The 15,889-nt window shown below is 48.7% G+C and overlaps 1 protein-coding gene across 7 annotated transcripts in view; it reads right to left on the bottom strand.

Annotated features, from left to right (window-relative positions):
• Positions 1–15,889, bottom strand: part of LOC118778720 (arginine-glutamic acid dipeptide repeats protein-like) — a 173,814-nt gene that overhangs the window by 19,371 nt on the left and 138,554 nt on the right. For all 7 annotated transcript variants that reach the window (XM_036530365.1, XM_036530364.1, XM_036530366.1 and 4 more), the window contains one exon: positions 8,785–8,865. In XM_036530365.1, coding sequence (XP_036386258.1) covers positions 8,785–8,865 — 81 coding nt within the window. The remainder of the gene's footprint in view (positions 1–8,784; positions 8,866–15,889) is intronic.

Below are 15,889 nucleotides of genomic sequence, written 5' to 3'. Positions count from 1 at the left end.
GTTCTTGAGCCAATACTGTGGGTAATAACAACAATATGCGTGTACAATAACAACAAACTAATAACACCAAAACTCTGAAAATGTCATGGGTCTGAAAATGTTAACCACTTTAAAACGAGAGGAGTTATAGCGCCGCTAATCCAAAACCATCAATACAGACAGCCACGTCTATCGTTCCAGATCGCCGTGACACCTTTGTCCTTTTTCACTTACAAAGAGAATAATATTCCTCATAAAATGTTGTTTTATCAGGAGTTTATCAGGAGTTTATATATTACTTACCCATGCTAATTATCAAAAAACATATCATAGCACATTTAGTAAACACTCAAATTTCTGTCATGGTAAACCCAGCCAAATCCCTTCGGATAAAGGGAGGGGAAAAAAAAAAATTCAAACTCCTCACACATGACAAAGTGTGACTACGGCTCACACGTCTGTGGAACACTGACAGGCTGCAGCAGCAAGCTACTTCAGGTTCTGTTTCAGATTACACAACTGACAGACTCAAGCCGACCGAAAAGGACAACCACTGGGTGCACTCTTAAAATTACCTTATTAATTTCAGGACAAAAAAAAAAAAAAACTAGTGATGCATTCACAAGTGAAATAGCGAGCAGGGCAGGCTCCCGGTGAGAGGGAGGTTTGTGTGTGGCCACGTGCGGGAGGAAAGCGCTGGGAAACGTGGCCCGTTTTGCTCCGGCGTGCTGCCCTTTCCTCTCCGTCCTCCTGAGCCCCTGCGGTTGGCCGCATCGCCACCGGCGCCCGCGGGCTCACCGCACAGCGCACTGCGAGGTTTCCGCCGCTCCCTAACCCGGGTGGCTGGCGGCCGCAGAGGGCGCGCGTCTCTGCGCGTGGCGTCTTCAGCGATGCTGCCTGTGTGTTTCTCAGCTTCTGACAGTTCGGGGAATGTGTGCGTTTTTTTTTTAAATTTTTGGAGGGAAAAAACCCCTACAAAAGAAAATCTGGTGCGAGGCTGTGGAACTGCTGTTCCACTACCTGTGAAAAACCAGCTAAGCAGGATACATGTATGTCTAATGTATATCTATATTTACATACTTATATCTTTATTTCTCTCTCTCCCTCCACATACACATATACACACTTACACACAGTATACAGAAATCTGTAAATGTGTGTAACATCTGTCTCAATATATACCTATATATTACACAAAAACATGCACACATATATTTACAAACACAGTATTAGAAAATCCTCTTCAAACAGAGAGATGAGTCAACACTGAGTCATACTGAGGGTGAGGAGGACGTGGAACGCCGTCTCCCATTCTGACGGAGTGGTGTGTGAAACGGGGTTTGCGGGGGTTGTGCGGGGGTTGTGCGGGGGCTGTCTGTGTCGCGGGAGTTAGCGATGGCTCTCGCGGGGGCCTCTGGGAGCTGCTGCGCAGAGCGAGGATCCCCGCAGCCGGCTGAAATTTCAGACGCGACGATGGCGAGGCACGCCAGGGCGAGGGCCCGCCTGTCCTCACCAAAATCCATTTTCAGCCTGTCTGAGGCGACTTCACAAACCTTTCCTTTTTTAAAATACACGCTCGACATATTAACATGAGGGACATGTGATGTCACCAACGAATCAATTAGTCAAGACGGTTTAGAAAAACTCCACTCTACATAAGCAGGGGCAGTACCAGTCCAGACATCCGTTTGAAAAAACAAACACGCCCAAATTGCACTGTGCATTCTCGTCGACACTACAGCGTGCGTTTCGTTTTCTGTGATGGAGATTCTTATCAGCAAGCGCGACCTCAGATGTTTACCGCTTAAGTCGTGCATTCTGCTTGCTGTGTTGTTTTTGAAAGAGGGGGATTAAAAGGAAGAGGCTAACCACCGCATATTACTGCCTCAAGTCTGTTTCTTTTCCCAACCACACCTACAGAACGAAACCTGCCGACTGAGGTTAGAGCGTGACAGACCGAAACGCTGAGAACTCTTCTGCCCGGTTCGGCTCTCCGCGGAAAACGAAACTCGCACCAAAGTCAACAAATCAACACTTCCCACCAGAATGTTTACAGCTGCCTTAATGGGAACGATAAAGGCCTGGCTTTTCTGGTGTTTTGATTCCCTCTGGAAAACACACTACGCTTTATATACAGTGCTTTATGACAATCGCAATTGTAGAAATGTGCTATGACATATAAAATTCGATCGATTGACAGTGTGAGAAGCTGTAATGAGGCTGACACTTTTTCGGCGGTCAGTGAGGGCGGCCTCCTGAGCTACGTGGGGCGGAGGGAGGATCAATGAGGCGGACTCGGCTGTCGCCTCACGCCGCCAGAGCGGCCTTAAACAGGCAGCCGGCGCCCCTGTCGCGCGGCGGGTTCGCGCTGGATAAAGGGGCGAAAGAGCTCGGCTTTCACAGGTCAAAGACGCACGGCTGGGGGAATCGGCGGCCGCGTTTCCCTGCAGTAAGCGCTTCTGCCAGTGAAAGCCATTGTGCTGCTGGGAGATGTTTCACTGGAGGGTGGGTGTGGGGGGGCGGGGCTGGTCGATCTCCCCCCTCTCTTCCTGCTGACAAACCCGTGCTGCCCGAAAATGTCAAACGAGCACACTAGACCAGAGGCAAAACACGTGCGCTGCAGAGGGGCGGGTGGCTTCCCTGTCTGCTCAGCTGCACTTATTCGGTTTCAGACGAAGCGGCACGAAGAGACTCCAGTGATGTACAGAATGTGAGGTCTCCCTCCAGCCTGATAACATGCTCTGAATCTCCGCAAACAGCGCAATCTTCCCTGCGCAGATGAGCGGTATTTGCAGCTGTCCACAAGCGAGACATGTAACGACACCTAAACAATCCCGCTATTCTGTCAACTCCAGCCAGCTGCTACCGGCTCAGTGCAAGCGGCTCCCCCCCCACCCCCCGTTTTAATTAATGACCAAAACAAAATATTTATATCCACAAGCAGCTCTGGGGTCGGGTCTGGAGGGCCGAGGAGGCGGCGATGGATTAGGTTTGACGTTTGTGCAGCGAGCGCTGGGGCAGACATCTGCTGCCGAGGTTGTACTGAAAACACCATCGTCTCAGCCGTTTTCGCCAGCAAAATGACAGGGCCTGGGGGGTGGGGGGGGCTGCTGCACTAGCTCACCTCCCTGCTGAAGCCTCAGCATTTCCAGCCCCCCCTCACAGTGCAGCCAGCACAGACACGGCGGTAATGGCTCTCTCGCTGCACAAGCTGCCCGTGTTCCTGCTTCTCGCCCTCATCAAAAATTTACTGCACTGAGCCCTTCGGCTGCTTCTCTCTGCGATGGCCGCCTTCGCTCCCCTTTGACGCACTTTGCTGCTATGGCAGATGTAGAAGGGGTTACGGAGGGCGGAGGGGTGTTTCCGTATGTTGCCTGCTTGATTAGCTCGACCCCCCTCCCGTTTTAACGCCCTTCATGAGCAGAGTCACCTGACTGAGCGAAACCCGGGAGGAACGCGGCGAGAGCGCGCACAATCGGAATGCGGGAGGGAGGACGCCAGCTGGTGGCCGGAGCGCCACGCGATTTCCGCGCGGCCTCAAAAACAGCCGCGTGACCGACGCTTCCGGCACAACACCCCTGCAGCTCGTTACGGCCTCCTTACGCAACGCCGAATTCGGGCCGTGAGAGGCGAGCGTCTGTTCGGCCGATTCAATTAAGACTCCTTTAACAAGCAGAGGAATGCGCAAAGTCAGCGTGCCTCAACTGCCGGGAGGTGCTTTCGACAGACCGCGCTGAGCGGGGCGGCCGTGACTTCAGACGGAGAGACATGGTGCGAGCTTTGGGAACGGGGGGGAGGAAGAAAGAACGACAAAAAAAAAAAAAAAGGAACAGGGCGAACTAGCACAGGCTGACAGAGAGGCACACAGACACCTCCCTCCCTCCCTCCCCTCTCTCCTGCCCTTTATTTTACTTTATATAAAGCATTCCTGCAAGCCAGTCAGGCCCGGTGTGTTTACACAGCAGAGAGAGAGAGAGAGGGAGAGCTTGCGCTTGGCACGGCCCCCCTCCGGCCGGCCGGGCGCTTTACTGGAAACAAAGCTAATCGGGGGCAGGAAGAGAACGAGAGCGGGGCGGAGGCAGCGCTGAGCTGGTCCTCTCTCTCCCTCTCTCTCTCTCCAGCCCTGGCTGCCGGCCCGTGATTTTCTCTCCCCTCCTCTCTGAATTAGCACAATGGCCGCATCGAGGCCAGGGCCCAGGGAAGCCTCGCAGGAACAACCGCACGCATGGGAGGTCAGCAGCCCGGAGCGTGGACAGTGTTAGGACTTATTCAGAGAGTGTGTGTGTGTGTGTGTGTGTGTGTGTGTGTGTGTGTGGTGGGGGTGGTACTACAGTTTGCCCATTCTCTCTCTTCCCACCAACCTTAATCTTATCTTACAGACCTTGGAAATTATATACATACACACACACACACACACACACACACACACACACACACACACACACACACACACTTTAACTGTATTTTTGGAAAGGGGAAGGCAGAGGAAGACAGACTAAGGAAAACAAACCGCGGGTTCCTCCAGGGCTCCAGGCGAGGGGCTGGCGCTCGCTCGGGAGAGCTGGCTTTCGGCATGGAAACCTGCCTCGGTCTTGGGCAGCCGCGAGAGAAAGAGCTGCCGTTTCATTACGTCTAAAGTGCCTTCTCTCCCACTCTCCCCGCTCCCTTTTCCTACTTAGGGGGGCAGTTTCTTTTTTCGATACGCTGCACAGAATGAATCGCTGGCCTCTCACGGAGGGCATCAGAAGGATGGGCTGGCTCATTACTGGCTGGTCTGGTGACTCCTACGCCTGCAAACCCTTTTATATTATTGTAACTACTTTCCCTTCCAAAGGGAAGATTGACTATTTTCCCCCCACACCTTTCTCTCTCAGCACTGAATACATTATATTTCTGCATTACACTCCTTGAAAGGCGAGAGGAAACCTTTTCATTCCTTGATCTTGGAGGCGTTTAATGGACTTCAAGCTCATTCAATCAACCCTGCAGATCATTTTTGCATTCCAGACCAAATCAATGTTTTTTTCCCCCCCTCGCCAAGTAGAGAATTACGATCAATGCTACAAGTGAAAGTTTTCCAATACCTGGGTTTTAAACATCAAAACGATAAAAGAACGATCACTGACAAACGGCTCAAACACAGGCGCTCACTTGTTGACATTTAATGTTAAAAAATTTTTAACACGGCTTCACGGCGGCGCTGCTCATGTCTTATTTATGGAGGTCGCTGATATACGAGACACAAATACGGGAGTGAGGGACTGTTCACCCCGAGCTTTCAGGAACATGCAGAAATAGGCATTTTGACGAGTGTCGTGATGCTGCCGCTCTGCACTGAGGTAATGCGAGGCTGGCAAGAGTGGGCCTGGCCAGATCCCGCAAGCTCCCCGCGCTGACGCGTCCTAGCGAATTCACAGGAGAAGGGGGGGGGGGGGGGGGTGAAACTGTTTGCTTTCCTTGGATCTCAAAGCCAGAACAAGCAGCTCCGGATTCTTCACTCTGTGTTATTCTTAATAAAACACTTCTGTCAGGACTGCTAGGTCGGCAGTAAAGATCGGCACAAGTTCTCTGCCGCTGAGCAAGCAAAAAAGAAGAAAAAAAAAACGCATCACATACCACGTATTACACGTGAACGGTGAGGAACCAAGAACATGCCAAGGGATAAATACCACACGAGACATGTGAATTTACATTCATGTAATATGCTCCATAATCCTTGACAGTTTTTGTTTTTGTTTTTTTTTTACATGATGGTAAATGGAACTTAAATGGTGATTTTGAACAAGCATAAGCTTGCGATAATTTATGGTTAGAATCAGGATTTCATGTCTAGTTAAAGTTTATATATACAGTGTATGTGTGTGTGCATATGTACACGCACATAGATAGTTTTACATTTAGTTGCTTAGCAGATGCTCTTTTACAGACTTGCATAGGTAACAGCTGTTACATGTTATCCAATGAATCCATATATACATATACATTTCCACACACAAGGACATATACATCATCTGTAAATGTAATCATGGTGTAACCATGTGATTCCATCAGTCCACATGCCAGCCAGGTAGTTCTGTCCAGTGCTTCATTACTCCTGATTTGTATGCTTGAGTGATTCTTAGTTAACCATTGTGTGCACTGTATTTGAACCCCATTATATTCCATGGCATGCAACCGGTGAATAAGTAGTATGCTGACAAAAAGAAATATGAGCAGGATTTCTGTAAAATGTTCATTCAAAGCCAGTTAAATGAAGGGTTTAAAACATTTCAGCTGTGAGACTGCCAGGTAAAACAAACACAAATAGGAAAAAATTATATATATAAAGCAAAAATTATGGCATACACCGGATTTCAAGAACTACACTTTGTTGAAAGACTTAAGAGGTTAGAGGCTGTTAAGTTTTGAAACGCGATTTAATTTAAGCAAAACCTCAGCCTTAAGTTTGAAGTTAGTTGAAAAAGGTGCTGGGTTTTTTTTTCTAGCTGTATTTTTCACAGTAGCTTTGATTAATTCTTCGTGAACTTAATGAGACGTTTCGTCTACATTGTAACAAAAGAAATACTGCCTTCAATTTCAATATTAGTGTTTCAGACCAAACAGCTTTGCATTCTGATGGAACAGCCGAGCTGCTTTTGGAATCGCCCTCTTCACTGCTTTATGTTTCTGGGTTGTGTCCCGCTTTCTGAAATGACAAAGTATATTTTTCTTTTCACGTGAGATGTTTTTCCACTTGCCGGCAGGATAATGGTGCCCCGTGCTAGTTCCAAAGTGTGTGCATGTGCACACAAATTATGACTGTGACAGATCCAGAATTTCACTGTCAAAGAGCATGCCAGAAGAGCCATCACCTCTTTAGACACGGGGGGGACCTGAACTTTGACTTGCCCAGATTTCAAAGCTGCAACTCAATTAAAAATCATCATTACTACTACAGCTACAAGCACTAAAACCTTTCCTATGATAAACTCTAATCCTATGAGACTCCCTGAACAACAGTCATAACTCACCGTTAACTGAAATCACTTTTGGTGCTGAAGCAGCATGCCATACCATCAGTACTGACATTTTCATAAATTTAGCAATTGTCCAAAACCAAGCTGTCTTAAAACACAAAACATAAATAAATTACCACCACAAGTAAGTGATTCAGAATGCCGGTTTTCATATTTTAAAGCATTCTGTCATTGTTGTAACAACTCCTGTCCCGTAATCCTAAAACAACAGGAAGGCAACTGTTTTAGGTTCGCTGATAGGGAGTAAATGCTGCTTTCGGAGGAGTGGCTGCTTCCAATGGCGGAAACTCCCCCAAAGCCCGACTTCTCCAACAGGACCAGTTACACGTCTGGCTTTAGGTCCTCGGTGAGAGCAAGAGGGAAATGAGCGAACGTCAACAGCTTTTCTGTCGTGCAAAGCGTTATCACCGAGAGGACAAGCGCGATAGGCCAGGCTCCGCTCTGGTTGGTCCCGACCAGCCGCAACGTCATTTCTGCCTGAAATCCGCACTAGCTGAAGCGTGGCTTGCGTAATGTTTCAGCGAGAGTTTAAAAGACGTGTTTGAGAAAAGTGGCCTTAAAAAAAAAAAAAAAGAGGCTGTGATTTCAGAGCCCGATTAAAACGAGGCATCGGATGGAATGTAGCAGGCCCTGAGGCTCAGGGCCCATCTCCGGATTTCAGGGCTCGGAACTTGTGGCTTTCTGCATCGCATCTAATCGTATAATTGGAGGAGTTAATGTGCCTTCGCAATGTCTCAATCTCATCTGCGGTGAATAAAACTGAATTGCTAGTTACTTTGAATTTGGTTACCACTGAAGGAAAAAAAAGGGCCTGCAAACCACAACTTCAGAGTGCCGTCAGTACCCAAATCCATCTGCTATTGAGGCGATTAATCAGAGGGGGAGAAAGGACAAATAAAGTCTGATTAAGAGAAAAATACACAAAATACACAAAGAAATTAATCTGGAAAATAACATGCCGAATTAAATCCTTCTAGTCAATATACCAAAGTACAAACAGGCAGATGTGACTAGTTACTGCAAAGTGTCCTTTTAGTTTGTGAATGACAACTACCAATGCCAATGAAAAATTGTTACCACCACAGCACAATGTAGTTAAAAAATTAAGGGCTGCTCTGTACATGCGGTGATGGTAAACTCATCTGGGTCTGTATACCCCAGGTTTGATCGACAGGACTCAGGGAGGACCGTTACAGGCGGCAGGCCCATGGGTACGAGGAGGAAAGGACACCACAAAGGGCCAACAGAAAAAGAGGAAACATTCCAAAAAAATCTGTTCCAGGTCAAAGGTTACAATTACAGTGCCTTTGCCTGGGGTGCCCAACGGCGTGTGGGGCAAACGTACGGCGATATTGACATTTTGAAATAAAACACTCCGATCCTTGGCAAGGAATTCAAGATTGCAAAATGTATACATATTTTTGTTTTAAATCACACAAAAGCTGTGGCATATCTTGTCGACTTTTTAAAAGTTGACCACTGCAAGCATTTAGCAAACACTGTCAACAAGTCTTAACAAAAGACTTTGTAATACTGTCTTAAAATTAATACTGCACCATTTCACAATTCCCACTTCACTCAAATGCATGGCTTATGGTGCTTCAGAGACTATTACAAGGAGTTCTGTTTGTTTTTGGGAAAATAAATTATTTCGACCTAGGCAAAAGCCCTGTTGCTTTAAGAGCAGCTACAGTCTTTTGTTTCTGAATTTTACAGGCACGCTTTCCATTAACTGCATAGATATGTCAGCAAAGTTAGATGCGCTGTAACAGGGAAAAGCGTGACTTACCGTTTCCTTGTTGGGTAGCAGCTCTTTCCGAATCCTGAAGAAGTTCTTGCCGTACTGCCTCAGTCCCTTAATGAACCGCTTCTGTTGATTTAAAAAAGATAAAATAAGACAATTAACACCCATACTCACACACATGAAAAAGCTCCTTAAAACCTTCAGAGAACTCCAATTCGGATATGACTCAAAACATAGGAATTGAAAAATAAAAATAAAACGCCACAATCAAGCTCTGCTAAAAATACAGCCTAAGTCTTGCAGTTAAAAAACAGTTAAAAAAACACAAGTTATTCTTAGAAAAAAACACAATTTGAACAGCCATAATTATAAATGTAGAGAATGGTGTTAAAACAGACACGTTCACAGCTGACAAATAAGTCCGACACGCACTCGGCTCGGTACTCCAGCACAAACGCCTTGCCGGACGTTATCGCAGATTTCAGCTTAAAGCACTCCAAACTGTCTAATGCGCCCACTAAGTACACAGCTTAATAAATCCACTTGGTGCTTTAAATTCGGCTGAAGCTACATGACAAGGAACACAGATGCATAAATTCCACATCTGCAAAACGAGAGAGAGGGATCCAGAGGAGAATGAAGGGGAAAAAGAAACAAGGGCAGGAATGTTAAAATTAAAAAATGAAATAAAAAAAACTCCCAAATTAACTTTAATTTCATTTCCACATAGTGCCGTCAGCAACCACAAAAACATAATCACAAATGCAGCAGGTCGCTTTTAAATCCTCAGATACATTTCATAAAAACAGACGCTGCACACAACATGAAAAGGAAAAAAAAAACAATGGGTAAAATTAATGACAAAACACTGACTTCTATTTCTTTAAGAGCCACCGACTGCGAGCGGTAAAGAGCTGAAAGCACGAAACATTCATAACCAAGCAAGCAGACAACCGACAGATTTTACTTTCTTGTTCCAGCAGCGAGCTCCCCCCTCTCTCTCTCTCTCCGTGATCCTGGCCAAAGGCTTCCACCCAGTAACTCCGCGGAAAAGCAGGGAAAAGTCCAGGGAGAGCGTGACACCGATCCCTACGTCTGGCCACAGGTAAATTTAGAAAAACAAAAAATCCGAGTGAACATCCACAGGGTCTCCAAAGGCGAACAGGTTTTCGTTTTCTTTTCCTTTTTTTTTTTTTTTTTAACTAGCAAGAAATAGCTTGTCACTCTGTGCTCTTCCACTACAAAGGGGACGGCTTTACATGTGATCTTTCTGCAAGAGAGACTCTGGGCTCTGGCGGGGCGCAAAACCTGGCGCGGAGTGCGAGGCTGCATGGCGGATCGTGGCAGCGCTCGGGTGTCTCTGCCACACAAACACGAGCGCGGTGAGCCGCTCACTCTCCTCGGCACGCGACCCCCCCCCCCCCCCCCCCACGCCGCCCCCCCGCCCTCTCACCTTTGCACAGATTAGCTGTGTGGTGTCATGAAAAGCACCGCAAGCTCTGCCTCACACACACACACACACACACACACACACACACACACACGGGGCAGGGAGCGCGTGAGGGAGACGGGCTAAGACTGTGCGTGTGGAATAAGGTTCCCGGCCACAGCCGGAGGAGTCAGGGCAGACAGGAAAACCCGACACGGAGCCCCTGATCTGTTGCTGCTCTGAATTCCCCCTGCCTCTGGCACCACATTAAAACACTCTGCAGCTTCAAAACCATGCATGCGCTTATGATCACACATTACACTTCCAACAAACCGCCTTTAGGGGGTGCTTCCTTTTTTAGGGGGTGTTTATTCTGCAATACTGCCTTGAAAAACTTGAGTGGGAGGACCGGCCTAGAGCACCAAGCAGAGCTGAGTAACCGCAGGTCAGAGAACTGTTACCTGAGACCTGAACCTTATACCACAGGATCCATTTTACACACACCATCCATATGCAGTCTCAGTGCGGAGCACCTAGACAGAGCCGTTTCAGGGTATACTGCCAAGTTTAAAGGGAAGACATCAACAGTCACAGTTATATTTTATCAAAAAGTGAGCTTGTGGCACCAGTTGTTGGCCAGTAGGTGGAGCCCTCTCCAAAACAAGGGCTGAAACATGATGCTTGCGATTTGTTTAGACACATTTAGGGTAACCCATATATAGATTACAAATCCACTTCCATTGCTATTTCATCTTCTCATGTGTCACCAAAAGGTATTTTCAGCAAGTCGTCTCAACAGCGTTACTACAGAACAGTATTAATTCAGTAAGTCAATTCAGTATTAATTACTTATTTAAATTTAACAGACATGCATTTGAAATACCAACTAAAAACTTGAGTCACATTCAATTGGTCAGAACACCATTTTGCAGAAAACAGGAAATTCATTTAAACTCCACTGAAATAATGCTCACTGAAAAAGCTCAACAGGACCGACAAATTATACATGTCAGTAGTAAATATTGATTTTTCTTCATCTGAACAGTGAGGGTTGTATATTACTCTGTAGTAGTGCATCACAGGTCTCCCACGCACTCCTTCTTTGACCACATGAATGCATTTTTACACCATCTGTAATATGAGCCGGCTTCACACATGCCATCGAACGCTGTTTGGTTTCAGCGGACCCCTGTCCTTGTCAGAGGGGGGAGGAGGGGGTACTCGACTGCTGCCGGTCGTGTGTCACGGGTAACTCGACAGCGCTCGTCGGCCCTCACGCTCAGTCCCGCGTCACCGTGGCGTCCTGTTCTCTGCTGGGCTGAGCGCTGAACGCCGGGGGCCGTGGCCCTGCAGCTAAGCTGTCACTCAAGCGCTGAGTGTCTCAATACCCCCCCCAACACTCATGCATTTCAGGGGCCGACAGAGCCGTGGCAACCAGTGTTTGGGGCTGCAACGGGAAACAGGTCATTTAAAGAGCGGAGCCCTGCTACAAGCAAGGGGCGGCCTTTAACATCACCGCCACCCACTGCTGCCGTGCTGCGAGGCACCAGAACGACACAGCTTCCTGCGATAGCAATCGCACGATTCGCACCTCACTACAGAGGTCTGCTTTAATCAACACAAGCTGCTGCGCCTACAGCATTGAACTCTCACACACACCATTCAACAGGAAAAAAACCTAATCTGAACACTCTGAGGCAGCAGAGCTATTGATGCACTCCTACAGTATACGGCTTCACACTTAAAGCACCACAGGTCAAAGATATAACAGCTGCGCACAAGGGCCATGCAGATTAAAAGGGCAGCCGTATCTTAGCAGTATGAACTTTAATGCAAACAATGAAGGCTGCAGGGATTATGCAAGACACTAACAGGACAGACAGAGGAGACGCTGGTGTGGCGTCTCTTTGGGTCTCAGGTGCTGAAAGCGTAAAGACCGGGGGACCCCCGTGGCAGTAACATTTACACTGCTCTGCCCCGCTGCCCAGCTCTGCTGGTGAGGCGCTGGCTCACCTCCTCTCCTCTCCTCTCCTCTCCTCCTGTCCTCTCCTCTCCGCTCCCTCCCTCCCTCCCTGCCTTTTTCCATGTCAGCTCCAGTTTAAAGCTCCATTTCAGCTGCCCGGGCTCGCCGCGCTCGCAGGCCCAGCTCATAAATCATCCACCAATCTGCTCCGCGAATCGCTCTGCCTGTGCTCGGATGGCTCCGGCCCCTCTGTTGCTAGGCAACTGGGCAAGGGGAGGAGGGACTGGAAAGGGTGGGGGGGGGGGGGGGGTGCGCAGTGCTAACAAATCGGCAGGCACTCTGCAGGAACAACAGGCTTCTCTCTGTCAGAAAACGTTCCAGAGAGCTGTAACACCACCCCCCCCCCTCCCACCACCACCACGGCTCAACGTGACAGAACGGTGAAGCAGGAGAGAAAGGAGGCGGAGAGAGAAAGAGAAAAAGCGCACTGGGGGGGGGGGTGTCTTGTAATGTGTACACAAGCCCTGCGCAACAGTTAATCATTGAAAGCTGAGAGGCAGTTGATCTCGCAAGCAGACAGGACAAACCCGGAGGAGACCGAGTCGGCGACGCACGGCACAGCAAACGCGCAAACCTTTGACGCCGCGAGTGCGCCGCGGCGCCCGCCAGCCGGCTAACACACAAGCAAGATCCACCGCAACCTCAGTCTGTTGCGTGTCTGGGGACGGACGCTTCTGCTACATTACACACCGTGCATTCCACACGTCACATCAAATCACTTCAGCCTGCCTGTTTAAGTCACTTGAAATATGAAAGGCTATCAGCGCACACAGAAAAGCACACTATACACAAACCAAAAACCCCTAAAACGCAGCCTTCGCAGTGGAATGGAGAACCACATGAGACACGAGAGCAGATACAATCGCAAGAAGCCTCTTCCTGTTCGCTCTAACACATCACACTACTTGTTAAAACACAACAAAAGAGAAAACCAGTCAAAACAAAATGGGTTTGAAAGCAAAGTTTTCAGTTCTTTTTTTTTAGCTTGTTTGGTTCACCGTCCAAGAGGTTTTCTAAACAATGTTTAATTGCTGCCTTGTAAAGTTTTACACGTAGCCGTAACGTCAAAAAGTCAGGCATTCAGCAGAGCCACGTTCACCTCGGAAAGCGCCTGTCTTGAGAAGCAGCCAATGGCGCCAGGAAACTCAAACCTTACCATCAACAGTCACATCTTGTAACCACGCCAACACGCCCTTCCTGGAAACTAAACCCGGTTAAATAATCACCTGACGGAGCTTTAAGGCCTTCTTTTTTCTTGCAGTTAAGTTAAACAAACGAGAAAGAAAAAAAGGGGGCAAAAATTCTGAAAGGTTTACGGAACTGTCTATTAACGTCCGAAACAAAGTGGCCCCCGGCAAACAATGGCGCTCGCGTGCGGTGGCGACGGAAGAGATTTTGTGAAAGTGGAGTGTGTTGTGCCACCGCGGCAAGGAAACAAATGAGGGCGAAAAGCCGCAGAATCGCTGCGTGGCCTTTAGCTGCGACGCCCAGCCCGCCGCTCGGAGGGAAACCACAGACATTTCCCCAGCTCTCCTGTGCTCAGTGACGACACACACAGGGGGTGAGGCAGCCGAAGGCAGGCTCTGACGCAAATGGCCACGGTGCGCAATCACCCCGGCTTGATGAGCCGTGGGTACACCACCCTCCCTTGCCTTGAGCCGGAGAGGGAACGGGAAACCATGACATTCAGCTCTAGATGCATCTCACTGCGATTCATAAATTTCTTTAAAAACTACACCCTACGCTCCTCCTCAACGAAGGAGACATGCATGGAGAGCTGCACGGAAGGCTTGCAATTGCATGTGGCCCCTCTGACAACCAAGTCAAACTTGCACCAATCATCTAGCGGTAATGAATGTTGCTCTTTTAACATTTTTGCGCTTGCTAGTGTCAACAAAGTGGTAGGAAGTCACTTTGAGCTGCAGAAAAGAGAAAAAATTGGATCGAAAGACATATACTGATTTGGTCTGAGACTCCAGAGCTGAGCTGCTCTGGAACACAATGTAACTAATCCCTGGTTATGTAACGGCCCCGTTTCTCCTGCCAGTTAGAGCGTGTGAGCGGGTGGAGCGTTTGAGGCTGTGCTGCAGGCCCCTTGTTCCACCACTAGGGGGCTGGTTTCCCACCAGTCTCATAAGCTACTTAGCCAGGACCGGGGCCTCACACACCCATTCCTCGCCCACTGACAAGCCCGGAGATAACGCGCCAGTCCTTCTCTCCGTGGATACGCGCCGCACAAAATGAGATATTGAGCCTGTGCTCTGCCTGGTACGGTTTATTTGCCCTCTTAGTGGTTTCTGATGGACTTTCAAATTCAAGGACATCAGAAACACAATACACAATACACAAACCGCCTGTCTGGGGCAATTCTGCTGATATAAAGAATGCCTGACACAGGTACACATCAAGCCTGTTTAAATAATATCTTGCAAATGCAGTGCAAATATATCGTATATAATAATACCAAAGCTGTGGCAGCATAGTTAATGACTCCAGGCAAAATGCATTGCCATAGCTGTTCCACGGGTTGTTGGAGAGTATACAAGGGAAGCTCTGAATATAATGGGGAATGCTACAGTTTCAAATGTCTTTACCACATACATCTTCAGAATCACTAAAGGAACTTTACTCCAATCGTGAATGCTCGACACCAGCTTTCACTGTCAGAATGGATACTGAAAGAAGGTGGATCTCAGACTGAACCGAGTCCTTCGGAAGAGGGACCATTTTGTATTTGCTCAGAGCTGAATGGACAGAGGACGCTGAACACGATCATTTCAGAGCATCGAGTGGCCCGGGAAAGGCCCTCTCCAGCAGAGGAAGGAGGGTGGGGGTGCAGCGGGAGCCTGAGGGACGAGAAGTCGCTGTCATTGCACAAGCCATCACCGCCCCTTTCTGCCGGTGCGGAGGAAAAGGAAGGGGGCGGAAAAGGGGAGGAGCGTGGATGGAGCCGCTCGGCAAGGTCAGCGGTGAGTCTACGTGCGTCCCTCAAGGCCGCGGAGCCGCAGAGGCGCGATGTGAAACCGGATCACTCCCGGCAGCGGGGGGTGCGTCCTTGGCAGCGCGGCGGCGAGTCAGGCTGGAGTAGAGAGGGCCGTGCGTCACCGCGGGCGCCCATTTAACACCTCCTCAAGCGGCTCCACGGGAGGGGAGGGTGAGACCCGCAGCATCCGATAAATAATCCAGCCAAGGCCAGCCGAGCGCACTGTTCCAACCGCAAGAGACCAGTTGGGCTTTTGGGCTTTTAAGCTTTTTTCCCCCTCCTTATTCACTTCTGTTAAACAGATCTTTCATGCGTTGGCTTTTTCTCTCTTACTGCCAACTGTGGCACGCTGTGACAATCTGGCTGTAAATGGCCCTATACAAAGTACAAAGATTTAATCAATCAGTGGATCAATTAACTGGACATGCGTTTGGACTCTAACTTGTGACCTGTGACTGAGTCATTGATTATGAAACTGCTGCTCCTCTAATGTGAGGGACTCGTTACCTTGTGAGCCTAATGTGATGTGAGCAGCTGCTCTGCTCAAGCCAAGAAGAAGATGAAGCGTTGCCGTGCAGCAGGAGGGTGGAGGGGGTGAGGTTGTGGATCGCGAGGGGGAACCCGTTACCTGAGCCGTGCGTCTCGGCACATTTTAGTCCAGTGCCAAGGAAACCGTGCCCGCGAGCGCCACCACAAACACGGCCGCGAACACTCC

Source organism: Megalops cyprinoides, chromosome 6, assembly GCF_013368585.1.
Source record: "Megalops cyprinoides isolate fMegCyp1 chromosome 6, fMegCyp1.pri, whole genome shotgun sequence".
Lineage (NCBI taxonomy): Eukaryota > Metazoa > Chordata > Actinopteri > Elopiformes > Megalopidae > Megalops > Megalops cyprinoides.
The sequence above is the reverse complement of the archived record's forward strand: the minus strand, read 5'-3'. Positions and strand labels throughout refer to the sequence as shown.